The sequence below is a fragment of the Microtus pennsylvanicus genome, chromosome 1 (assembly GCF_037038515.1).
Source record: "Microtus pennsylvanicus isolate mMicPen1 chromosome 1, mMicPen1.hap1, whole genome shotgun sequence".
NCBI classification, from domain to species: Eukaryota; Metazoa; Chordata; class Mammalia; order Rodentia; family Cricetidae; genus Microtus; species Microtus pennsylvanicus.
Window position 1 is genome coordinate 144739981 of NC_134579.1, and position 27132 is coordinate 144767112.

The 27132-nt window shown below is 52.0% G+C and overlaps 1 protein-coding gene across 2 annotated transcripts in view; it reads right to left on the bottom strand.

Moving 5' to 3' along the window:
• Positions 1-10924: 10924 nt before the first annotated feature.
• The window catches only part of Slc8a2 (solute carrier family 8 member A2), a 31903-nt gene continuing 15695 nt past the window's right edge, over positions 10925-27132 (bottom strand). The window contains exons 4-10 of one of the 2 annotated variants that reach the window (XM_075991131.1): positions 24945-25367; positions 20410-20513; positions 20262-20279; positions 17950-18074; positions 17575-17674; positions 13873-14151; positions 10925-12651 (exon numbers count right to left, since the gene is read on the bottom strand). In XM_075991131.1, the coding sequence (XP_075847246.1) occupies positions 12275-12651; positions 13873-14151; positions 17575-17674; positions 17950-18074; positions 20262-20279; positions 20410-20513; positions 24945-25367 (1426 nt within the window). In that variant the 3' untranslated portion in view covers positions 10925-12274. Of the gene's footprint in view, positions 12652-13872; positions 14152-16714; positions 17153-17574; positions 17675-17949; positions 18075-20261; positions 20280-20409; positions 20514-24944; positions 25368-27132 lie in introns of those variants that run through there. The other variant, XM_075991139.1, reaches the window with a different exon arrangement.

Below are 27132 nucleotides of genomic sequence, written 5' to 3' on the forward strand. Positions count from 1 at the left end.
CAGAGTTCAGAAAGAGGCGGATGGGGGTTGGGGGGAGGAAGAGGAGGAAAGGGAAGACAGGGAGGCAGGAACCTGAAAAAAGAGACGTGGTGACTGAATCCCAGGGAGAGATGGCCCAGAGAGTAGAGGCAGCTGAGAGCCTCTTCCCTCGCAGTAGGTGGTGTGAACCCTGCTGGGCTGACTGGAGGTACAGTTTATGACTCCCATAAACAGCCCAGGCACTCCTTCATCTTCTCTGCTGGAAATAAAACAAAAGCAGGGCAGGGGTGACAGGTGGGCTGGGCCTGAGGCTCGAGGAGGGATTGTATGATGAGGGATGGGGGACTGGGATGGAGAGAGGATGTGGAGGCTGTGGAGGGAGGACCAACAGGGACAGGTCTTTGGTTCTTCTCCAGGGCACAGTTTCTTAGCCTCCCAGAGTCTGCTCGCCCCTCTCCTGACTGCTCTCTGTCACCCCAGACACCCCCAGGCCCTGATGAATGCCTGTTTTCTGGAGTTCAGACCGTCCTCAAAGATGCCTTTTTCTTTCTGCAACAAGCTAGGGCTTCTGGTTTCGGGGGACTTTGCCTGAGTGTGGGCTTTTCACAACCAATGGGGTCCCCCCTTCAGCTTTCCCCACTTTGCCCCTTTAAGGTTGTGACCGGGGGAAGGGGTCTTGTCACACATACCCACCCCTGACATAGGTATGGTGGGTAGAAAATTAAATAACTTTCAATTAAATGTGTAAATTTATCTCCTCTGCTCTGCTCTCGCCATGACGTTCCCCTCCCCTACTATCCTTAGTGGGGATTCGTGGAGTAGGACCCAGCGGCCAGGGCCACAGCCGTGATCTGTGTCTTGGTGGGATCACTTTTGTCCTCATGGGAGCTGATTTTGGGTGGGGATGATGATGACAGGGTGTCCCGTTACAAAGACTAACCTTTAGCAGTAGAGGATGACCTTGAGGCATAATCCTCCTGCCTCAGACTCTTTGAGGTCACAAGCAGGAAATACCACATTTGGCTTGATTCTTCTGTTTCCCATCCCCACCTCCATCTTTTGAGACAAGGTCTTTGGAGTTCAAGCTGTCCTCAAAGCCGTGATCCTCCTGCCCCAGCTTCCCAAATGCTGAGGTGACCAGCATGCATTGCTATGCCTGGTTCAGAAGCTGAGCCTGAGCCAAGGTGAGCCTCACTCAGTCCAAGGTGGAGGGAGGGAAGGAGTGGACAGAAAATGGCAGGGAGGGGGTGAGCGACAGAAATAAGAGGGTGTGAGCCCACAGAAACTCCAGAGCCGGCTGCTGTTACTCTGCGTACAGAGGGATCGCTCAGCTCTGAGCAAAAAGCAGCGGCTGGGGCTCGTGGGTATAAATCTTTTTAATTAATGAAAGGGACTAGATGTTGGGAAAAGAAAGAATGAGGGTGTCTGGGTGATAAATTGATGGGAGAGGTGGGTGGGTGGGTGCGGGAAGAACGCTCACACGCCCCCAGTCTGTCTAACACGCACATGTGCAAGCACACACATGCACACCTGTCCTCCCCTGGGCTCTGGCCAACTTATGGCTGCTTCCCTACCATGAGGTTGGGACCCTGTCTCTGGGCCAGGCTCATCTGGTAGCAGCCAGTGTTGTGTGGCTGCTATCCCCTCTGGGAGAGTAGTGTCTGGACAAGTGAGCACGCATCTGAATGGAGCTCGGGATCTGTGCTGGCCTCTGCTTGGGACTGTGTGATTGCACTTCACCTGGGGAAGTCCCACACTGCATCCATTGCCAGCCCTCACCGGGTGCATGGGACTTCCCAGATCTTCCCAGCTCAGCCTCCCCCACCTGGGCTGTGACTATGGAGCAACCATAACCCCCAAGGATCCTCGGGGGATCCTAGCTCTCTCTCTCTGTCTCTGTCTGTCTCTCTCGGTCTCTATCTCTCCCTGTGTGTGTCTCTCCCTCTATCTCTGAGATCCGCCATCTGCCTCTCTGATTCTTTCTACACTCCATGTCCTCCCGGCCTGGCCTGGCTGCAGCAGAAGGAACCATTTATCTCAGGAGCTCTCCTCGGTACAGGCCTGCCCATCCATCACAGCAGCGGTGACTGGGGCAGCTCCTTTGTCACCTGCAGCCTGCTGGCCTCCCCTCCCGCCCCACCAAGCAATCATTCCATTAGCCATGGCTGTGCAGTCCCAGGGAACACTGCTTGACCCCCGGGGAGAGGGGCAGGAGGCTGCAGCTGTCTGCCCCAGGCGCCCATCCCCACCCCCACCCTTTTCAACTCTATTTTCCCCTGGCCCCCCTTCTTAGTCTCCTCCCTCTGCCAGCTGAGATTCTCTCCCTTGGTCTCAGGGCTCAATGTCCTCCTTTCTCTTCCCCCTCCTCTTCCCTCCTCTCCTTCCTCCTCTTCCTCTTTCTTCCTCTTTCTTCTTCTTCTCTGTGCCCCTGTACCCGCCCTCGCCGTCTCAGCCTCTCTTTTCTTTCTAAGTCTCATCACTCTGGACCACCTAGCCCTGTACCCCCTCCCCCCCACCGTCTCAGCCTCTCTTTTCTTTCTGAGTCTCATTACTCTGGACCACCTAGCCCTGTACCCCCCCCCCCCCCACCGTCTCAGCCTCTCTTTTCTTTCTGAGTCTCATCACTCTGGACCACCTAGCCCTGTACCCTCCCCCCCCCCCCCGTCTCAGCCTCTCTTTTCTTTCTGAGTCTCATTACTCTGGACCACCTAGCCCTGTACCCCCCCCCCCCCCCACCGTCTCAGCCTCTCTTTTCTTTCTGAGTCTCATCACTCTGCCTGAGAGGTCTGTCCTCTTCTGACTCCAACTTCCACTGCCATCTGTCATCTTCCACCCCCCCCATCCCACAGGGGGCACAGAGGGAAGGGAGAGAGAGCAGGGGAGGGGACAGGAGGGAGGTGGGGTCAGGACAATGCGTGAGGCACTTGGAGATGATCTGAGGACTGATGTGCCTTGGACCTGGGAGCCCATCCTGTTCCTCCTACCTTCTCTGAAGTCCTCCCCGAGTCTGACTGCAATCCTCAGGGGATGAGGAGGCTTCTTGGAGAGACCAGAGCTGGGGGGATGGTAGTTACCATGAGGATGTCTAATCCTCTGAGAGTGGTGTGCCGGGCTGGCACCAGACCCCAACAGTGGTGCCTCTCCTTTCCCATACCCACAGTTCTGTGGGAAGGAGGACTCTCTACTCTGCAGGGCAGCCATGATGGAGGCCCTCCATGAACCCCCACGGACTCCAGGGCAACTGTTATGAAGCATCACCCCTGTCACTGCCCCAGAGAGGTGTCATGTGGCACCTCAGTGTCCTTGTCCTCTGGTGGGGAACTTGGAGAACATTTCACACACTCCCCAAGAGGGCTTCAGCAGAATGGAGACTCTGTGGCCCACACAGATGCCTGTTCGCCAACATGACCTTTAACCCTTCCTTTCCCTTCCTTAATGTTCCTGCCAGGTCCCATGGGCTTCCATCCTTGCCTCAGGCCGGCCTGTGGTGAGCTCAGCTGATGACAGTGACCAGATGCTGAGAAGAGAGGAGGCAGGAAGACAGACACCCTGTCTCGCGATGGCTCACTGGAGGTACCGACTCAGCATGACCAGATGCTGAGAAGAGAGGAGGCAGGAAGACAGACACCCTGTCTCGCGATGGCTCACTGGAGGTACCGACTCAGCATGACCAGATGCTGAGAAGAGAGGAGGCAGGAAGACAGACACCCTGTCTCGCGATGGCTCACTGGAGGTACCGACTCAGCAGTGCCTGGGTACCTAGCTGGTGGCTAAATGCCAGCCTCGATGGTGCTGGCATGAAAATGAGGTGAATATTTAAGTCAGTCGACCAGTTAAAACAGAGTGGTTGTGTGGACGGTGTCCAAGACGTTGAAGGCCATAATAGAAAGAGACAGACAGTCTAGGAAATTTACTCCATGAAAAATGAACTTGCTGTGAAACCCGCAGACCTGAGTTCAGATCCCCAGCATTCCAGTATTTTATTATCTAGTGTATGTGTGTGCGTGTGTAAGAAACTAATGGCTTCTGGTGGAGAGGAAGAGACAGACAGACACAGAGAGACAGAAAAAGACAGCACTAGAGACAGAGAGCCAGTCACATTTCTTCAACGAGGGGGCCCCTGAGAGGCCATCTGTGCTCCAGTAGACAGGAAGCGTTGAATGGGGGTGGAAAAAAAGAACACATGAATTTGGGAAGGAAGAGCGGTGGGAAAGACGGAGGAGGAATTGGATAGAAAGTGGGAAGTGAACTCGGCCCTTTTTAATAAATAAATAAATAAAGAAAGAAAGAAAGAAAGAAAGAAAGTTTTTAAGGCCAGCCTAGTCTACAGAGTGAGTTCCAGGTCAGCTAGGGATACACAGAGAAACCCTGTCTTGAAAAATCAGTAAATAGATAGATGATAGATAGATAGATAGATAGATAGATAGATAGATAGATAAATAGATAGATAGATAGATAGATAGATAGATAGATAGATAGATAGACAGACAGATAGAGAAAGAGCTTCGAGGATGGAGATTTGGATCTGTGGTTAAGAGCACTTGTTGCCCTTGCAGAGGTCCTGGGTTCGATTCTTAGCACCCACACGGTGGCTCCCAACTATCTGTAACCCCAGTTCCTGGGATCCAGTGCTTTAACCTTCAAGGGCATCAGCATGCACATGGTGCACATACATACATGCAGACAGAACATTCATTCATACACATACAATAATTAAATAAATCTAAACAATTTTTTTTTGGTTTTTCAAGACAGAGTTTCTCTGTAGTTTTGGAGCCTGTCCTAGAATTAGCTCTTGTAGACCAGGCTGGCCTATAACTCATAGAGATCCGTCTGCCTCTGTCTCCTGAGTGCTGGGATTAAAGGCGTGCGCCACCACTGCCTGGCTTCCTTTCTTATATATTTCAGGACCCTCTGATATTTCAGGATCTACAGTCTGAGATCCAGGGCAGCTAGGGCTTTTACACAGAGAAATCTTGTCTCGGGGAGGGGGGAGAAAGAAAGAAAGAAAGAAAGAAAGAAAGAAAGAAGAGAGAGAGAGAGAGAGAGAGAGAGAGAGAGAGAGAGAGAGAAAGATTAGCTGAGAACAAGCTGACAAGCAAGGGTCCCTGCATTTATTCTCTCTGCTTTTGACTGTGGGTGTGGTGCACTGAGTTCCTTCCTTCCCTTCCCGGCAATAATGAACTGGAATCTGGGGGTGTAAGCTGAATAAACCCTCTCCTCCCCTCAGTGGCTTTGGGTCGAGTTGTTTTATCTTGGCAACAGAAATGAGACTAGAACAAAGTCTGAATTTAAGGCTGTGACTTTTTTTTTTTTTTGGTCAATTTGACACAAACTAGGGTCATCTGGGAAAATGGAGTTTCAATTGAGAAGATGCCTCCACCATGTTGGCCTGGGGGCAAGTCTGTGTGGGCATTTTCTTAATTGATGATGTGGCCGGGGTGGGTAGACGGGACAACTGGTAGATGGTCCTGGGCTGTATGAAAAGCAGCCTTGCCTGGTGCTGACCCTGATATCTTTGAGGTCGCAAGGATACCATCTCTTACACTCTGGGAAAGATTCATTAGGTCTGTTGAAATTCTGGTTTCTCCACAAAGACAGCAGGCCTGTTGTCAAGGTCACTGCCATTTCTCACAAGCTACTGAAGGAGCAAAAATATAAAGGCTCACGTTTGATTTTTTTTTCAAGACAGAGTTTCTCTGTGTATCTTTGGAGCCTGTCCTGGAACTTGCACTGTAGACCAAGCTGGCCTTGAACTTGCAGAGATCTGCCTACCTCTGCCTCCAGAGTGCTAGCATCTGGAAGGCAGAGGCAGGCAGATTTCTGTGAGTTCAAAGCCAGCCTGGTTTACAGAGCGAGTTCTAGAACAGCAGGGATTACATAGAAAAATCCTGTCTTGAAGAACCAAAAAAAGTAAGAACGAAAGAAGAAAAGGAAGAAAGAAAGAAAGAAAGAGGAGAAGAAAAAAGGAAAAAAAGAAGGAAAGGAAGGAAGGAAAAAGAAAACAAAGAAAGAAGGAAGGAAGAAGAAGCTGAGTAAGTCACTAAGCATTGTCTTCTTCATGGCCTCTGCTTCAGTTCCTGCCTCCAGATTCCTGCCCTGACTCCCCTCAGTCAAAGAGGGAGATCAGAATGTGGAAGTCAAACAAACCCTTTCCTCCTGGCAAGCTGATCCTGGTCATAGTGTTTATCACAAGAGTAGAAAGCGAACTGGAACAGCAGCGGCAGACTAAGCGATTGGGCAGAGGGCATTCCAGGCCGACATAGCATTCAGACTGTGCTGCGGCTATGGCTGGCTGCGTTTAGACACTTCCATAGGGATCTGGAGCAAACAGCAGGGTAGAAAGACTTGAAAAGTGTGTAGTCTGGCCAAAGAAGGGGCTCGTTGAACTCTGTGAACTGGGTGTAGTGGCAAGCCCTTTTAATGCCAGCACAGCGGGAGGCACAGGCCGGCCTGGAGCCCCTCATGCAACATGCAGGCAGCCCTGCTTGAAGAGTCCCAGCTCTCCCCAGCAACTGTTCACTCCCCTACGTAGGGGAGGCGCCTGTCTTGTGAGCTTTCTGATTCTTGCGTTTCATGAGTCCTTCTTTAAAAAAAAAATATTAGCCAGGAGATGGTGGCACAACCCTTTAATCCCAGCACTCAGGAGGCAGAGGCGGGTGGATCTCTGTGAGTTTAAAGCCATCCTGGTCTACAGAGTGAGTTGTAGAACGGTCAGGGGTACACAGAGAGAAAAACAAAATGAAATATATTTATTTTATTTTTATATGTATGAGTGTTTTGCCTATATGTACGTGCAACACATGTAAGCTTAGTGCCCAGGAGGTCAGGAGAAGGCGTTGGATCCCCTGGAACAGGAACTATGGATTGTTGGGAGCTACCATGTGGGTTCTGGGAAGTCATCTGCTAGAGCAGCAAATGCTCTTAACCACAGAGCCATCCCTCCAGCCCCCATTTTAAAAAATATTGTATTGGGGCTGGAGAGATGGCTCAGAGGTTAAGAGCATTGCCTGCTCTTCCAAAGGTCCTGAGTTCAATTCCCAGCAACCACATGGTGGCTCACAACCATCTATAATGAGGTCTGGTGCCCTCTTCTGGCCTGCAGACATACACACAGACAGAATATTGTATACATAATAAATAAATAAATATAAAAATATTGTATTTTAAATTATGTGTGTATGTGTCTGTGTGTGGTTATGTGCATCTGAGTGCAGGTGCTTGTGGAGGCCAGAAGAGGGCGGTAGGTTCCCCTTGAGCTGGAATTACATGTGGTTGTGAGCCTTTTGACATAGGTACTGCGTGCACTTAACTGCTGAGCCTTCTCTCCATCCCTCATGTGAGTCTCAGAGCCACCTTGCTCCCTCCACGAGTGTATGCTTCAATCCCAGGAAACAGCTACGGGTGTCTGGCTTGGCTGAGCTCTCTGTAGGAGTGGACCCTTACATGTGTTCCATTAAGTTCCAGTGGAGTCAGTGGCAGGCTGAATAATAGCCCTCGGATATCCTCAGATAATGGTCCTCAGAACCTGAGACTGTTACCAAATGTGACCCCCAAAGAATCTGTAGGTGTGGCCAATTAAAATTTGAGGGGTAAGGAAAAAACATTAACCACCCAGGTGGAGCATAAGCGCCATCACCAGGGACCTTTTAACCAAGAGAGTGTCGCAAGAAGACTGACTGGTACTGATAGATGCCATGACGTGGAGGGGGCTGGAGTCAAGGGAGGTGGAAATGGAAGTTTCTGGAATCTTTGAAACAGATCCTCCCCCACCCAGCCCAGTCCCTTGGGAGTGCAATCCAGCTGACATCATGATTTAATCTGGCATGAGACTTTGAAGAAAATCTGTGTTGCTTTAAACTGGAGAGCCTGTGGGAAGCAGACTTTTGGAAGGTTTCTGATCCTGACTGAGTCTCCCCATCTGGAATGGGAGCACATAGCTACTTGTCCTGTGCCCAGCTGCCTCACACACACACTCAGAACGCCTGAGGGGAGCATTCTTTCCAGAGAGTACCCCTAAGACTCACTCTCCCATCCTACGCTGTGTTTGGCACATGACTCAGATCCCAGTGAGGTACGGAGTTCTGCAGGTACCCGCACCTTGCAGAAGGGGCCCCTGGTGGAACTGACTGGAGTCCATCTGAATGGATGGTGAGAAAGAATATCAGCGCGAGAAGAAACTTGAGAGCAATAACATTGCCTCCCAGCAAGATGGACGGGTATCGTCAATCAGCTGTATTGGGGCGCTAGGGGTGGAGCCTGTGGCATACTAGGCAAGTGCTCTGCCTTTGAGCCACACCCACAACCTCTCACTGGAGGATTCTAGGCAGGGGCTCTACCACTGAGCCATACCCCAACCCCTCACTGGGGAATTCTAAGCAGAGGCTCTACGGCTGAGCCACACCCCAGCCCCTCACTGGAGGATTCTAGGCAGGGGCTCTACCACTGAGTTACACTCAAAGCTCTTTGTTTTGGACCCAAGAAGTCTGCCAGTCCTCACTCCCTCCTCGAAGCCTGAATGAACTTTGCTCACCCTGTCCCTCTGGCGCCTTCCACCACACTCAATCGTCCTTATCGCCCGCACCCCAGGCCTCATTCCCACCCTTCCTCGCTGTGAGACCTTGGGTAAACTGCAGCACCTCTCTGTCTCGGTTTCCCTTTCTGTGGAATGGCTGCTGCTGGGTTTAAGGAGCCTGTGTGTGTGTTGGGGTCACATTTTGACACAAGTTCTGGTTCAGGGCTCTCCAACCCCAGCCATCTTCCACTCTCCCCTCCACACTTTGACTCAGTTTCCCAATTAGGCCAATTCTACCTCCAGGCTTTCTACCCTGACTCAGACCTCCCTGAACTTCTTCCAGCAAGGTCAAAGCTCAAATGTTTTCTTTTCTTAAAACAGAGATTCTTGTCAGTGGTGGCGGCCCTGAGTTCCCTGAGTTCGAGGCCAGTCTGGTCTACAGAGTGAGTTCCAGGATGGCCAGGGCCTCACAGAGAAACCATGTTTCAAAAAACCACCACTAACAACAAACCAGACAAACAAACACAAAGAAACAAACGGAGAGATTCTCATGTAGCCCAGGTTAGACAGGATCTCCTGACCTTCTTCCCTCCACCTCCCTAGTGCTGGGATTGCAGGCATGCCCGACAACAACCAGTTCTGTGTGATGCTGGGGATTGAACCCAGGGCTTCACAAATGTGAGCCAAGCCCTGTACCACCTGAGCCCATTGTGATTCTGAAATAAGGTCTCTGTCACTCTGTAGCTCAGGCTGGCAAAGAACTCAGTCCTCCTGCTTCTCTGCCTGCTGAGTGCTGGCATTGCAGATGTGTGTTAATGGTCACATCCTGATGCGGAAGTGTTCCTGCGCCCTGGATCAAACCCTTCCTGATGAGCATGACCACAGTCTCGGTGCTCTTGTCAGCTGGGTTGTTAGTCTCTGGGCAGTCCATGTTAGCCCTGGCTTGCTGATGACTTCTAAGTTTCCCTTCCTAGCTGTCAGTTCCCTCTCCTCAGGGTCCCGGGGTTCTGAATCTCTCTCCCTCCTGTTTCTTCTACATTTGACAAGCCCTGCATTCCTAGATCTGCCCTCTGCACCCTAGACTGACTAGCATCAGCTTTGGTCTTGGGCTTCTTGTTGGGCTCAGTCAGTGGCAGCAGAAGATGGTGGGTCTCGGAGGTTAAGCGTTGTGTACCAGGTCTCCGCCGCCGTGGTCCTCTGGGGCTGGAGACCCCGTATGCATCACCTATGGTACACTCTGCCCAGCTGCTGGTCAGATCGCTGCGGCCGCTTGTCCCAGCCCAGTGGCACCGCACCTTCCTTGTCCCTAACTTGTTCATTTCAAGGTCTTTCCCCCTAAATTATTTCCCCTCCCCCGTTTCAATCGCCACCGCTTTCCAGCCTTCTTTTCCAGGTCTTTCTGTGCCTCCTCACGGCCCTAATTTGCCATCTTAGTTACCCGTTTCTCACCTCCCTCCCCCCCGCCCAACCTCCACCCCTTTCTCTTGCCTCAGTCTGTGGTTTCCAGCCTCTGGAGACACAGGAGGCCATGAGGAATGCTTGAAAATATGAATCAGGGGCTGGAGAGTTGGTTCGGAGTCCAAGAGCTCTGGTTGCTCTTATAGAGGACCAGGTTTCTGTTCCCAACGTCCATATTGTAGCTCACAACTGCCTGCAAATCCAGTTCCAGGGATTCAAAGCCCCCTTCAGGCCTTGGCAGGCCCTGCATGCCCGAGATGCACAAACATACACTCAAGTACACTACACATAAAAATATATATATCTGCTGACATCGAAATTGCTGGCCTGCTCTTTTAAAAATCTCTTCTAAAGAAACCTTTTGTTTTTTAAATACTAGGGCTTCTTAGTGTGGTTGCTAACGTCTCTTATAATTGGTCCTCTGAGGTTCTGCTCCTCACCCAACGCAGGAAGCATGTCTTCTGTCCCTGTGCATCCTTTGTGACAACCTAAAAAAGCGACTGCCTCACAGGTCCACACCCCTTAACCTTGGATGTGCTCATTCCCTGGAACCTACCCTAGTGCACACACATCCCCCCTGTTCCAGTTTCTGAGAAACAACTCCATCAACCTCAGCATTTTCTGGCTCAGGCAGAAAATTAGGGTCCTCTTCTTTTGTGTTCTCACAATATCCTACTAAGAGGGAAAGTGTGTGGCCGGTGAGCAGGGCGTGGCCAGCAGAAACTCAAGAGGGGGCGTGGCAGCCAGGGTTAGGCTCATGATGAGTGGGACTTGGTACTAGAAGCCTGTGAGTGATGGGCAGGGGCGTGACTAGTGGATGCTCTGATAACCTTTGAGCGTGGCTAGTACCTGCTGGCGTCCTGCTGCCCAGCCATACTCTGAAGCATAGGCTACCTAGTCTTTCTCCTATTGCCTAGATGTTGGAGCGGCACCCCAGCTCCTCTTGCACCCCAGCTTCCCACGGGAGGACTGTTCAGGCAGAATTTCAAAGTTTTATGGCAATTTTTACAGAAATCACAGAGAAGGGACAGCGAGTGATGCTGATGAGTCAGGGGTGAGAAGGGCAGTGGGTAATGGGTCCGATGCACAACTGGACGAGAAAATGCAAAAATAATAATAATAATAACTTAGGGGAAGCAGGAGGTTATGAGGTGGCGGGGTCACAAGGAGTGGGCAGCACTCCCCATTCCCCCAAGGAATGGGCAGGAAACATCAACAGTAAGAAAATGCAGGTGGCCTACCAACAGATGTGCGGCCCACAAAGTTAAAAATGCCCACCCAGACCCCCCACCCACCCTCCCTTCCACCCCCGCCCCCCAACAGGCAGAGATGTGGCAGCATTTGCTGGCTTGTAGCATTGGTCCTCTGGGACCCTCGGTCTCCTCTTCGAGGGTCCTGCCCGAGTTGGCTGGCACTGAGGGCAAAATGAACCTTCTAGAGTTATTTTCATCAAGCCTTCTAGAATATTGTCAGGGGAGGGCGGCTGGACTCCCTTTGGTTCTCAGTCTCCTCCACTATGCAGATTCTCAAGGCTGAGTGAGTCGTGCTGCCCTCTCAAAAAGGGAAAGTCTGTCGACGCCCCTTCCCCCAAGACATGCACCCTCCCGTGACCCCCCTCCCCCAAACACACTATATATATACACACACACAGGTCCCTCCCTCCAAGGCGTGGCTGGGCTCTCAGAGGTAGTGGAGGGCGAAGTAGGGTGCTGGAATGTCTGAAGTGGTGGGTTCAAGATGTGCCTCCTCCGGCTGAGCCTGGGGGACAAACTCCAAACGTCCCTCCTCTCTCTCCAAGCCTCCGAGTGAAGAAGTCAGGAAAAGTGTGCGCCCTTCCCCTCCTTGTACACACCCACTTAGTCATTCCCCTGGGGACTGCAGGGAGCTCCCTGAGGGTTGGGGGTACGGGAGGGGATGGGTTGGCATCCTGGGATGGCACAGCCTCTCTCTGTGGTACCTGGGGAAATCTTCTAAGGCCCAGAGGCCCAGATGGAGGGTTGTAGCTGGGAGAAGGTACACGGGAGGACAGAGTTAAGCTGGGCGTCCAGGGAGGCAGAGAAGGTGGTGTCTGGTGGGTGGGTGCCTGGCTTGAGATTTCAGATGTAACTTACAAGGGATGGGCTGGAGGGGGTGCCGCTGAGAAGGGATATCGAGGGGTGGAATCCAGGCGGAAAGGGAGGCTGATCCCAGGAAGAGGGCTGGCGAGGAAGGAGCTTAGGAGAGGAGTCCCAGGGAGCCCAGAGTGAGTCTGGACAGAAAGACAGAGGTGGGCCCAAGAGCAAATGCCATCAAGTCCCCACCTTCAGGGCGGTGGCTAGGGCCCTAGAAGCCCCGGATATGGCAGTAAGCCTCGAGGCTGGCAAAGAGAATGTAAAGAAACCAGAGGCCCAAGAAGAGAGCGGTGGTGGCCAGCTTGGGTCCCCGCGGACCACCCAGCTCGCCACCGATGTGTGGCCGGCGCCGGTACAACAGCACTGCGATGCCCACGAAGGCGAAGACGGTGAAGAGTGTGACCGAGAAGGCCAGCGTGCCTGTACGCACCTCGAAGGGGCGGCCCTGCACCGCCCAGTACACCGCAGCCACTGACCAGGCCACACCTAGCCCCAGGAACACGTTCACGGCGTTGGAACCAGTCACATTGCCGATGGACGCGTCCGCGCACTGGTCCTGCAGCGCGGCCACCTTGCTGGCGAACGTGTCTACAAGGACAAGACACAGGCGTAAAGAGGGGTTTCTTACCGCTCCCCGGGCCCTCACCTACTTCCTGCGGGATCTGTCTGCATGCAGGAGGCTTCATTCCCTACTTTCATCGTCCTGTGAGGCTGGCATTGCGCTATCCTAAGGGGGTCCACTTTTCAATTTTTGAGGGCCCAGCCCCCTCCCCAACAGACTGGCTCTGGAAACAGCTGTTTGCCCCACATGTGAATCTCTGCTGATGAAGGAACAAAGTCTCTCCCATCTTGCCTAGAGGTTGCCTTCCTCCCCCAGGTTTGCTCGGGTTGGTTTGATTGTGGCCTCGGCCTTCCAACAGGACACAGGACACTGCACAGCCCCATTTCTGTGGCATGTTCATCCTCACTGAGCAGACTCTACCCACATCTCACTCAGAGATTCAGTCAGGATGGTGTGCACACCTGTAGTCCTAGCTCTTGGGAGGCTTAAGCAAGAGGAGCACCGTGAGTTTGGGGCCAGCCTGGGCTACCTAGCCAAATCCAGGGAACTGAGACTATAGATTAAGGACCTATCTCAAAAAAACCCCAAAACACAACAACAACAACAAACGAGGTGTGGTGGCACGTGCCTGCCATCCAAGTTCTCGGAGGTTTAAGGCCAACTGTTCTACAAAGTGATTTTGAGACCAGACTGGGCTATCTGAGACCCACTACAAAAACCACAACAATGAGCGGTCGAGATGGTTCCCAGGGTATAGCATGAGAACCCAAACTTGGACCCCAGTGCTCATGTAAAAGACCGGGTGTTGGGCAGGCTGGATGGCTCAGTGGGTAAATGCACTTGCATCAGGCTTGATGATCTGAGCCTGATCCCTGAAGCTCACACGGTGGAAGAAGAAAAGACTTAGGCTGCTCTCAGATCTACACACACCTACCTCTGAGAATCATTGCCTGGTTCTCCCCACCTACCACACGGTCTGTGAAATCATCTGGGGAGGACCTGTCTCTAAGGATCCACCCCCAACAATGAATTTTGTGAGGTTTTCCAGGAACCCTGGACTCCAAACCCTATGGAGGCCTCCCCTTCTTCCTAAGGAACCCATGTCTGCTTCCTACCACTTCCTGTCATATTAGTCCCCTGTGACTCTGCCCTGCTTGTTCCGGGGCAGGGTCAGCCCACACATTGCACCCACAGGACCCCTCCCTGGCCCTCTCCTATTTTCCGGAAGGGCCGCCTCCCGGGATTACCAGGGATAGAGGTGCCCAGGGCCACGAAGACCACGGCGTTGACTGAGTCCTTAAGGCCCACGGTGCACCCAAAGTGGGAGGCCAGATCTCCTATGAGCGCGGTGAGTAGACCAATAACCAGGATGCAGACACCGAAGCAGGCCCAGCCGTGGCAGTACTCCGTGGGAGGAACGCAAGCGAACAGAACCTTCCAGAATACCGTCAGGAAGTGCATCACATAGTCAAAGCAGGATGGCAGCCGCTCCTCCCGAGACCCATCCTCTTCTTCCTCCTCATCTCCTGTGGGCACATGACCCAGCTCCATTGTATTAGACTTCCAGACAGTTCCGAATGAATTGCTTTCCCAGCATGCCTTGTAACTAAAAGAATGTTGGTCTGAGAGGAATATATTTATTTTCTCAGAATCCCTTGCAGCTAAGAGAGTTTTGAGCCCAGGTAAATGTAACTTCCCAGAGTTCCTAGCAGCTGAGAGTATTGGACTGAGGGAAGCTTATTTGCTTTCTTAGATTTCAGCTAAAAGAATAAATGTTGGGCCTCAGTAAATTCAGTTTCCCCAAATCCCTTGCAGCTGAGAATGTTGAATCCAGGTAAATATACTTACTTTCCCAGCTTCCCTAGCCTTGTTGGGAACAGGTAAACCGGTGAACACACTTACTTTCCAGAATCCCTTGCAGCTAAGAGAGTTGCATACAGATAAAAATACTTACTTTCCCGGCATTCATTGCAGCCAAGGACTGTTGGGCACAGATAAATCCATTTACTTTTCCAGGACTCCCCAAACTAGAGGAGACCATATATCCCTTGCTAAAAGCACTCAGTGTCTCACAAACCCTGGCTGCTAGAGATGACCATGTCTCTAGCTAAAAATAGTCATTTCCCCCAAAGTCCTCGCAGCCATGGACAGTCATTTGTACAGCTTGAAATAATCACTTTTGGGAGGAGTCATTCAGTGACGCAGGGCTTCGGCTCAGAGGTAGAATGCCTGCCTAGCATGTGAGAGGTTCTGAGTTCCATCCCCAGCACCACCAGCCAAACAAATGCCAAGATTCCACAGTCGGCTAAACACACTGGCTTTCCCAGAGTCTCCAGGAGCAAGACAGAGACAACCACCCAGCTAAAATTAGCCAAGCTCCCAGAATCCCTTGAGGTTAGCAACAGCCACGTCCTCGGATAAAAATATACTCTCTCCCAGAATCTCCCACTTCTAGCAATGCTATAAAATACATTCTTTCCCATAATCCCTTGCAACAGCGGGACACCCCCCCCCCCGGGAGACAAAAGAGGTTCTGAAATGCCCTAACTCCCTTGGTACAGGGGCGCCCTGTACGTGTTTACTTTCTGAGCTTTGTAGAAAGGTCCAACCTATCCCTTACTGTGTGACCTGATTGGCTTTTAGCACCCAGTGATTTGTGTGATTTGAAAAGCACTGAAGTATTTGGAACCCTCCTCATCCTGAGCTGATAAGCAGGAGGCGATGAGTGAAAAAAGGAGCAGGCTCTTGTGTGCCAAGTATTATAGCTGGAAGGATGCTGATAAGGGAAGTGGCCAGTGGCCAGCAGGCAGTGGGCAGGGAGGCATGGTGGCGCAGCGAGGCTAAGCCAGCTGCCGAATCCTGAAACCGCCTGCCAGGGCCGGCTACAAGTCCCCAGACTTTTTCTCTAAGAAACAGGACACCTGCGGTGGTGGGGGCATAGTGTGCTTCCCCCCACCCGGCTGGAGGACTCCAGTCACATCCCGCTGTTCTGTCTTTTCTGACTTACTTAACCACAGGCTTGCCAAAGAAAGAAATTCTTGAATTTATACTTATCCAAGTGGGTTTTGTGGTTTCTTGGTTCTGTAAGAACCAAACTTTTAGCATCAACCACAAGCAAAATGGAATTAGAAACAGAAAACTGGAAACTCAGCATACACCCTGCCCTTTCTGGCCCCCTAATTTCTTTTTGTTCCTGCTAGGACTTGATACCTGGAGGTGCAGCAGCCATTCAGCAACCAAGAGGGCAAAAGCTGAGGATGGGAAGGCAAAACAGGAGCCAGATCCCAGCATGATGGGGTGTGCATTTAGTCTCAGCACTTGGGAGACAGAAGCAGAGTATATCTGCGTGTTCCTGGCCAGCCTGGTCTCCAGGAAGAGTTCCAGGCCAACCATAATGAGACCTTGTCTCAATAAACATGCAAATAAACAAATGAAATGAACTAGTCCATAGGGAGCATCGGTCCCTTGTGACTGGGCTTTCTGCTGAATTCCTGGTACCTGAACTGTAAAGTGCTGAGACAGCTACGGCCAGTGCAGACAGGCACAGGCAGGGGACGGGGACTCAAGGCTTCTTCTCTGCCCCAGATGGCCCTGTGGCTCACTACTGCTCTCCTGCCCAGACTCTGTTGCTCTCGGGTCTTGTGACCAACCCCTTCCTCATACCCCAAGTTAAATGACCATCTCCAAACACTCAAAGGCTTCCATTCTTGTTGCTCCCTCTACCCAGGAGGGCCATACTGTCCTCCCCTCCTTGTACACCACTGTCCCCAGTCAAGGCTTTAGCATGGTCCCTTTAGGAAGCCTTTCCGTTACCTCAGGCTGGGTCAGGATTCTTGGAAGGTCTCTCCTCCTACCTCTGTCACCCCCTGGCTTGTCACCGTTTTTTTTTTTTTTGACATGTCTATCTTCTCCACTGTGCTGTGAACTCCATGGGGACGGGGACAGTGCTGTTCCAGCTATTTCTCCATCTCCCTCAGAGACATTTAAAGTTCTGGCTTCAGAGGGCTGTGCCAACTGTATGGGCCTCTCTAGGTTGACCTCATATCTCCACAGTCCTGACTTTGAATTGCACTAAACAGTTTCTTTTTTACATTTATTTATTTGTCTGATAATTGTGTGTGTGGTGGTGGGAGAATAAAAGGAAAACTTGTAGAAGTCAGTTCTCTCCTAACACATAAATCCCGGAAATCGAACTTAGATTGTCAGACTTGGCAGCAATCGCCTTTACTTACTGAGCCATCTTCTCTGCGACATTTTCTTTAGCTATAATTCATTACCTATTAGTTCCTCCAGTTGAGGCCACCCCGAAGGAAACCTGATACTATGTATGGGAGGAAGCCCTGAATTGTAGCCCCAGGTAGCATTATAAATTCTTTAGGAAACTTTAGGCCACTGTGTCCTTTATCTGAACTTCAGTTTCCCCATCTGTGTCGCAAAGGTCCTGGAGTGAATTTCCAAGATTAGGTCTGTGGAGCCAGTCGCACTGTGCCTCTGACCACACGAGGGCGCTGCGGGTCCGCGGGAGAGCTAAGAAGGGTGAGGACCACAGCAGGTGGGAAAGAACGAGGAGCCCTGGTGACTGTCTCCATGGCAACAGAGGAGCCCAGGGCTGTCTGGGGGAGGCCCGGTGCCATTTCACCCATCTTCTAACTTCCTGATGCTACTAGGGTAAAACCCGGACTGCCCCCCCCATCTCGAGTGGAACTCAAAGCTGAGCCTTCCAGCTGTGAGCCCCCCAGCAGCTGGGACCACTGCACAGTGTTCTCAACTTTCTCCTTTCTGTTTTCATCTGACTCTCCATCTCTGGCCCTCCGCGGTGGGAGGGGATGCTTGCTCTCTGCCTGTCAGCTGATCCCCATCCGTCTTCTCCATCCCCTCCCGGCCCCGTGTACCTTTGTGTCTTTGTCTCTCCATCACCTCCCTTGGCTCTCACTGCCCCCTTAACTTACCTGCGCTCACCGTAACTGCCTCTAAAAACTGCTCCCTCCATGAATGAGTCCCAATCACCAAGGCCAGGTTTGTTTTCTTTATGAGTTTATCCACCGTGTTCTGAGGGAAGAGAAAGTGAAGGGAGGAGGAGCTGCTACCCTTGAGCGCCCCCAGGGTGGTGTGATGGGGAGGGGGGCTCTGGGGCTTGAAATTACACCCACATGCCCAGTCCAGAAAGGGAGTTCTGTGCTGTCCACAGTGCTGAAGCTGGCCCTGGAGACTGCCCAGAGACCGCCCTCTCCCATCGTGGTTCCCAAGGTTGGCATGCCCTTCCTTTCTTGAGCTGCACCCTTCCCCGACATAACTCAGGACAGGCTCTAGGGAAGGCAGATCACCTTAAAGTCGTAAGACTCTTCAATGATGACCTCGAGACGACAGTTCTCCCCAAGAACTGGCTTGCCCATCTCTGCTATTCTCCGAGCCTCCTCCTCCTCGGCAGTCAGCTTCCTGTCCCCATCTCCTGCAGCATGAGGGGTGGAAGTTAAATATCCGGGAGCCATGCCTAACAGAGTTGGTAAAAACTTCATTATCTGCTCTCTCTGGGACATCAGTGAACTCCTCCAGCTCCCTCTGACCACCTGTTCCCTCAGCCCATGAAGTTATAGTAGTGGACTCTGGGTTCACATGGTGGAGGCTGTGTGATCTCAGGCAGTGCCTTAGCTTCTTGCTTCATATTTTCTACATCTGATGGGTACAGTGATCGTATCTACCTCATAGGATGACTGAGTTAAGCCTGGTCCCAAAGGCAGCTCTAACAACACACTCTAGTCCTGCACCCTGTACCCAGCCCTACGCCTCATTCCCAGTTCCACTCCTGGACAACATCGCTAGCAACAGACGTAGCTTTGTGGTAGAAACAGCTACACCCAAGTCTGTGGGCAAATAGGTAGACTACATTTCCCAACATTCCTTGCAGCTGGGCATGGCCATGTGATTGAATTAGAGCCAATAGAATGGGGATGGGAGAAGTGATGGAGTGGTGGGCCTCCAGGACCTCCCCTGTGATCCTGGGGATTTTCTTGCTCTTTTGCCTGGTGGCAGCAGGGGTCCAGAGACAACACAAAACAAAGTTCAATGGCAGGTGGAGGCACAGGATGGAAAGGCCACATCAGAAAAGAAAACCCCTGCTCACAAACTTTGCCTAAGCAACAAAGTCACGCAGCAAGAATTTGCTACTTATTGTAGCAAACAGGCATTGTTAGGCTAGTTTGTTACAGAAGCTGCATGACTTCTCAAGGCATCGTAGTCCCAGGCTAACCCTAACTATATGCTAGCTACAATGTAGATCTCTCGTCTAAACTGTCACTATATCCAAGCTACAGGCTCTAACCTCAACTCTGACCCCCAACTTCTAAACTTGACACCAATTTTGGGGGTGCGGTGAGGTCAGCAGTTTTGAGACAGGCTGTTATGTGTCCCTGGCTGTCCTGCGATCATAGAGATCTGCCTGCCTCTGCCTCCCTTCCAAGTGCTGGGATTAAAGGCTTGGTTTACCAAATCTGTCCTTTTTGTTTGTTTGTTTTAGTTTAGTTTAGTTTAGTTTTTGTTTTGTTTTCATAGCCCAGTCTGGACTCAAACTCTCCACATTGTTGGGGATGGCCTCGAGCTTCTGATTCTCCTGCCTTCATCTCCCAAGTGCAGGGATTACAGGCCTTCCTCACCCCAGTGCTGGGGATGGGACCAAAGGCTTTGTGTATCCTGAGCAGGCACTCCACTGACTGAGTGGTCCTCAGCCTCCCTGACCCCATTTCTAATGCAAAGTCCTCAAATTCCAACTTCAGCTTTAAATTTCTAAAAGTGTGTGTGTGTATGTGTGTGCATGCGTGTATGTGTGTGTGCATATGTGTGTATCTGTGCGTATGTGTGTATGTGCGTGTGCATGTGTGCATGTGTGCATGTGTGTGTATGTATGTGTATGTGCATGTATGTGTGTGCACGTATGTGTGTATGTGTGTGCATGCATGCATATGTGTGTGCGCATGTATGTGTGTGCGCGCAGGTATGTGTGTGTGCGTGCATGCATGTGTATGTGTGTGTGCGTGTATTGTGTATGTATGTGTGTATGTGTGTGTGCATGTGTGTATGTGTTTGCACATGCTTGTGCACTTGTATGCCTGCAGCTGTCTAAGGAGACCAGGAGGGGGCGTCAGGTACCCTGGAGCTGGAGTTACAGGTGGTTAGAAGCAACCCAGCATCAGCATTGGTGCTAGAGCTGAACTTGAGTCCTCTGGGAGAACAGCAAGTGCTTTTAACAGCAGAACCCTCTCTCCAGCCCCCAGCCTCAGTTTTTGCATAAACACTGACTCTAGTTCCAATCTAATCCCATCTCAACCCCTAACAACAACCTCTATTTCAATTCTTGCCTTGACCCAGTGGGAAGATGAATCTTACCCAAACCCACCCCACCCCTATCCCAACCAATGCCAAACCTTATTCATACAGACCATGCCACAAGCTCAGATCTGATTTCATAACTCAATTTCTTCCAACTTTGATTATAAATGTCATCCTGAACTCCACAGCTCCCTCCCTTCCCAGTCTCAGCTGGCTCCAATCCCGAATCCACCTCTCACCTCCAAGCTGCCCCAAGCCCACCCCTGTGGCTCCGGTGGTCCTCCCCTCCGCACCCAGAGGTCCCTTCACTCACCTTGGTTGAGTAGCAGAGCTGGGGAGAGACAGAGACAGGGACAACAATGAGAGAGTCGCTTCTCCTCAAAGCTCAGGCTCGCGAGTCCCCCGGGGGCCCCCAACCCTGGGGCCCCTATTTCTCCCATAGCCACCTCTTCGCCCCTCACCTGAGATGCCCCTCTTAAGCCACTGGGGCTGGCCGAGCTCGATGAAGAAGTTGTCCTTCTTCTCATACTCTTCGTCATCCACTATCTTGACCTGAAGGGTCTTCCTGGGGAAGGCCAGGCAGAAAGCATAAAGTCCCTCCCACCCTGAAGCCACCTCAGGATGATCTATTGGCCCTTGGTGGAATTTAGGAGGGGCTCTATCAAAAAGCAACCATCCCAGGGCAGAGTCATGACTTTGTCCCCATTTGTTGGAGACAATCCTAACCCTGAAGACTTAAGTAACATGTGTGAATGAAGCTGGGCCCTGGGAGGAGCTGGGAAGATGGCTCAGTTGATAAAGCACTCACTATGACAGCATGAGGAACCGGGGCGATGCCCAGCACCCATGTAAGAAAGCCCGGCAGGGTGGCATGTCTGTGGGGGTGAAGAAAGGCCAGCCAGCCTAGCCTAAATTGTGAGCTCTGGACCAATGAGATTTGTTACAAAAGAGGTGGCTGTGCCTCTGAGGATGACACTTGAAGCTGTCCTCTGCCCTCTACACATATGAGCACACTTACACGTGCATACACACATGTGCACAGAAAAAAAACCCCAAAAGCTGGATCTGTAATCCCAACCACTTGAGAGTTTGAGGCAAGGGGGATTACCATGAGATCAAATCCAGTCTGAGCTACAGAAAGAAAAGAAGGAAAAAGGAATGAAGAAAGAGAGGAAGGGAGGGAGGAAAGGGAAGAACTAGTGAAATCTATCAGTACAAAATATTCGCAGCTTCCCGCCCTCCATCCTGACCACATTTGGAAAATCAGCCTAATGTGCCCAGTTTCTCCCCCCATTCAGGTTCTCTGTTCCCATGGTTACCAGGGTGAGGCAGGGAATAGCCCAACGTTACCTGTCCCCTTAAGGCACTGAATCCACATACCTCCTACCCCTCCTTGCAATCTCCAAGCCCCACAGCAAGGGATGCTCACAGATTGGGTGCCAGCAACTCTTGGCTAGAGGAACGGTGTATGTAGCCAGCCCCATAAGGCCTGGCCCCAGATCCCAGCCACACAAACACCCCACCCACGCAGTCACCAATAGAGGAAGCTCCACCAGTCACCCGCCCACACGCACAGCCATCCACACAGCCATCCCCCTGCAGCGCATGATCTCAGAGAACAGATGCCTGTTCGTTTGAGATACACCCCCAGCACAGCCCGAGACAAACACTGTCACCCCGTGGGACCCTCCTAATGCACCTCTATGGATCTTGCTCTTTTGTTATTTAATTCCTTTTTGGTTTTGTGAGACACTGTGTCACTATGTAGCTCAGGCTGGCCTGGAACACACTAGATAGCCCACACTGGCTTGAAATTCACTAACTTCTTGCCTCTAAAATTCTCAGATGGCAGGCATGTGACATCATTCCAGACTTAGACTCCTCTCTTGATGCTACCTGCTGCCTGCATATATTCCTCTGCACGTCAGTCTCTCTGTCCACCATCATCTCTCTGCTTCTGTCTCTCTCCTCTCTTGGCCCTTTTCTGACTATTCTTTCCTCTTTGTCTTTGTCTCTCAGTGGTGCCCAAATGAAATAAAGTTAACACAATCAGGCAGAAGAGTCCTAATCAGGCGATAATTCAATAAACACATCTCCTCAAGTGAACTCACACAGCACACAGAGACACTGTCACGTAGGGACAGACACCCACCTCCACTCTCTGGGTTTGCAAATTATTTATTTGAGACAAGGTCTCATGGAGCCCAGCTTGGCCTCAAATTCTATGTGAAGGGCTGGCAAGATGGCTCAGTGGGTAGAGGCACTTGCCTTGAAATCCTGATGGCCTGTACTTGATCCATAGAACCCGTGTAAAAGGTTGAAGGAGAAAAGGGACTCCCCAAAGTTGTTCTCTACATGTCCATATGTAGGCTACTGCAAGCACACCTCAACAGACACCATGCATACACTAACAAATAAATAAAAACTCAAAATTGAAGTACAGACAAAGGTTAATTTGAACACCTTGCCTTACTTCTGCACCTCCTGACTGTTGGCATTAAAGATGTGGGGCTACCTTGCTACTGAGATTGGAACCCAGAGATGCTACTACTAACTGGGCGACATCCTCAGCTGTCTGTAAAACAAGTTTCTTCACTGTAGCCCAGGTTGTCCTTCAGTCTCCAGCTTCACCTGCTGGGATTACAGGCAAGCAACATCAAACCCAGTTGGATTTCAACGGTACAGAGGCAGCCCAAGCAGCAGGAGCGGGCTAGGCGCTGTCCGCGGTGCTGAAACACCACATCGGGGAGTGGGGGTCGGGTGAGGAGGTCTCCCAAGACACACTGGGCTTCTCAAAGTCGGACGCGCTGACTCGGTGGCACATACTTTGTCGTGTGCTCTCCTAGTACCCCACAAACCGCTAGCACACAACTGATGCTTGGTATGTCAAATCTGCTCTGACAGGCAACCCAGGAGAGACTCCTGAGATCTTAGGAAACAGCCTTCCTCCCCAGCCACTCTCTCTCAGTTCCCAGCCCTCCAGCCCTCATTCCTCTAAGATTCCAGTCTCTCTGCCTTCTCGACTCCCTTGTTCCTCGACTCCCCTTGTTTCTCAATGACCCTGGTTCTCCGGGTCTGGGTCTCTTCCTACACTTTGCCTTTTGTCTCTCTGCTTCCTTCTTGTGTCTTCCTGTTAAGTCTCTGACTCTTCCAGTGTCTGTGTTGATCCTACCCAGGCCTCCACACCAGCCTGGTTGCTTCAAAGCTCCTCTAATTAGCGCCTGCCCGTCAGAGGAAGGATGTGTTTCCCTAAACGCTAATTAGCCTCCTGTTCTCTTGTCTCCTGTAGCCACAGCTGGAAGCTTGGGAGGAGGCGGGAGATGGGGGAGGACAGGGGGTGTCCCAGGCTGGGGAAGCCGTGTGGGGGAGGAAAGGCCCATGGGATTGCAGCAGCAGGAAGGAAGTGGGTTAGACAATCAGAAGGACCAGAACCAATAACTCTGTCATTCTTTCTGCCTCTTGAATTTGGGGAGATGAGGCTAGGGATGACGATAGAGTTGGTCACTCCAAGCAGCTGTCACATGACCCTTCCCCCAGGCCCAAAGAGAAATGTGGACAGCTGTGCAGGGCCTATGACTAAAGCATAACCCGAGGCAGAGAGTGAGAGACTGACGACGCCAGGATCCCAGAGAGCCATGGCCCGAGAGGTCAGAGGTCCAGGGATGGAGAGCCGTCACCAGCCAGATGAAGGCGAGGCGGAAGCTCCAAGGCTGGAGGGAGCGCGTGGGTGGCAGGAGGAGGGAGCCAGCCGCTGCGGGGGCGGCGGGCGCGGAGGAGCGGCGGTAGCTGCGCCGGGCAGGCGCGGGGGAGGTGAGCTCGGGCCTCCAGGGACTTTGAGGCGATGCCAGGGCGCAGAGTTTGCAATGCCCTGTCTGCGCGTCTACTGGGCATAAGATGCGCCCAGGCACCTACCAATATTAAGAATCCCGTGCCCTAGGCCCCCGGAATCCTGTGTCTCTTCCCTGATCCCCGGGTCTCCCACTGTTTCCCAGATTTTTTCCGGGATTTCTCAAGCCTCACCTCAGATCCCCTCGCACCTAAGGCCCCGCCCGCCACTCGATCACGTCCTCTCAACTCAGCCAAGACCCTTTCTCTAGCTTGGCCCCAGTAGGCCACGCCCCCACACAAGTACGCCCCTTTCTAAAGATCCTCTTCCCTCGAGGCCCCTCTTTGCTTCCCCAGCCCAATTGAATCTCCCTACCAAGGTCCACCCAGACCCCGCCCATTCTCAGACTTTCTCCCCCCCCCGCCCCCCCCCCGTCTCCTCCCATTCATAGATCAGCCATAATCCTTTTTCAGGTTGTAATCCTCGGCCCCATCAAACTTTGTACCTGCGCGGCCCCTCCCACAGTCAAGACCCTTTCTTGTCTCTATCCACCTGAGCTTGGGTTTCACCCCTTGACCCAGTAAGGTTCCCTTTCTCTGCACAGCCCCACGAAATTCTAGAAAACCCCTTACCCTTCACTCCCTATTCCCACTCCATCTACACTGTCCCGCATTACCTCCCAGTCAAGTCCGTTTCTCAGGACCTGCCCACCTTAGCCCCTCCTCCAGCCAGGGCCATTTCTCAGAACCCATTCGTATTGGCTCAACCGATCTCCAGTAAAAACTACTTCCCACACCCTGCCTACAGTAGTCCTTCAGTACCAAGCTAAGGTTGCCATTCCTCAGCACCCTCCCCGCCTCACCTTGGCCCCATCCCATTGCCTGTCAGGGCTGTTCTTTTTTGTTTATTTGTTTTCGAGACCACCCCCCGAGACAAGGCTTCTCTGTAGCTTTGGTGCCTATCCTGGAACTCGCTATGTAGACCAGGCTGGTTTCGAACTCACAGAGATCCTCCTTCCTCGGGCTACAGGCCTGCACCACCATGGCGGCCCAGTTTAGAGCTGTTCTTCAGGTCAGGTTTAGCCTGCCCCCACCCCACTCTCAGCCAGGGCCCTTCTTCAGGCCCGCCCGCCCCTCCCTCAGGCTTTGACTCTCTCCCACCCGCGCTCACATGGTCTCGTCATCGCCGAACTCCAGCTCGCCACAAGCGTCCTCGTAGTGCACGCCGCCGCCCCGAGCCGTGCCATCCACTGTGCGGTAAGGAAGGCGCACAGTACCGCGGGCGCCTGAGCTGCGCACTACGCGCACGTCCACGGTGCCCATGCATTCGCTCACGTGCAGCAGGCGGTCCTGGAAGGAGAAGATGCCTGCGTGGTCGTCGTCCAGGATGGTGACGGTGGCCAGCAGCGGCGCCACTAGCCGCCCCTTGGGCCGCCCGCCGCCGTCGGGCTCAAACATGCCCTGAGCATCGCCCACACGCAGGTTCAGCAGCCGCACGAAGAAGTGCTCGTCCTCCTCGAAGATGTCGTCGTCGATGATGCCGATGCGCAGCTCCTTCTGCGTCTCTCCGGGCTTGAACACCAGCGTGCCCTCGCTGCAGAAGAGAACCAGAGGGTGCCACCCCTGTTGTGCGCACGTGTGTGTGCAGTGCCCGCAGAGGCCAGAAGATCCCCTGGGGCTGGAGGTTGGCGGTTGTGCGCCTCCCTGCATGGGTATTGGTACTCAAATTCGGGTCCTGTGGAGGAGCAGCCAGTGCTTTTAACCCCAGAGTCATCTCTCCAGCCCGGAGGATGGGTTTTAGGGTCCTACTCAGCCTTCAGGTCGCCTTAGCACCTGCTGAGGTGGGAGTGCGATGCAGAGATGCAGAGCCCCCTCAGCTTCTAGGTTCTGTATTTGTAACTGGCTCTAGGGGCTGTGGGTGGTGCTGGTACCAAAAGCTGAATAGCAGGGATTTGGGGACTTTGGAATAGACCTTGTTTTCCCTCTGATTACAATAAACAGACAAGTAAATAATAAAAACAGGGCTGGGCAAGATGGTTAAGTGGGAAGGAGAACACTAGCTCCAGCCATAAACCGTCCTCTGACCTCTAGGTATGCATACACATAGCATGTACACAGATACAAATAAATGTATTTATAAATAAATTAGGGGCTGGATCAGTGGTTAAGGGCACTGACTGCTCTTCCAGAGAACCTGAGTTTGAATCCCAGTACACACACGGTGACTCATAACTTTATAACTCCAGTACTAGGTGACCTGACGCCCTCTTTTGACTTCCGCGGGCACGAAGCACACACAGAGTATGCGGACATCCATGCAGGCAAAGGACTCATACATATAAAATCACACAAAAACAACTTTAAAAATGTAACCTAAAAATTAAAGAAAAGCAAAACAAACAAGCAAACATAAAACCTCAGAAGCTGAGCATGGTGGTGCAGCCATACCCCAGCCCCCCGGGGATTCTACACAAGTGCTCTATGGGTATGTTACACACCATGCAGACTGAGAGAGATGATAATGGATCCTGAGCCCTTCAGATGAGGGCCTCAGTACCACCCTGGATTGGGGCTCTGGGCCTGAAAAGTGGTAGCCACCATTACTATGACCAGCTTTATATAAAGGTTCCCCAGGAGTAACCTGGTCCTGTGGGAGGAACACAGGGAATCCAGTGTCCTAGAACTAATTGGCAAGATCAGGAACAGAGGGGCAGGGGCTCCCTGTTACTGCAACCCTTGCTTGACAGACACTGGGCTTGGTGGCTCCCAGCCAACTGAGCCAACCAGCTGTGAACTCAGCTCAGTCATAGAGCCAGTTGGGTGATCTCCAACCTCAGTGTCTCAATGTATGATAAAGCTAATAGCAGCAGGCAGGTATCTCATTGTTTGAGGTGGGACGCTGAGTTCATACACAAGTACTCAGTGAAATTTAGCTGGATGAGGTAGTTCACAGCTGTAATCTTAGCACTTGGGAGATGGAGGCAGGAGGATCACCAGTTTGAAGCTTGCAGTTTGAAGTCGTGGTGGTCTCAAGGAAAATAAAACAAATTATCTAGTGAATTTGCACAATAACATTAGAATCATGGAATTCTACAAGCTACGACTGTGGCTCAGTCAGTAGAGCGCTTGCCTGGCAGTCGTGGCGCCCTAGGTTCGATCCCCAGGACTGCATGAACCAGGTGTAGTGGTACATGCCTGTGATGCTACCACTCAGGAGAGGCAGGAGGAGGAGGTGTTCAGGAGCACCCTGGATTATATAGACAGCTCCAGACCAGGCTGAGCAACAGAAGACTGGGGATTCTAAACAAGACATTTGAAAATCCAACTAAGGGGGTAGGAGGTCATGGAAATAGCTGCAT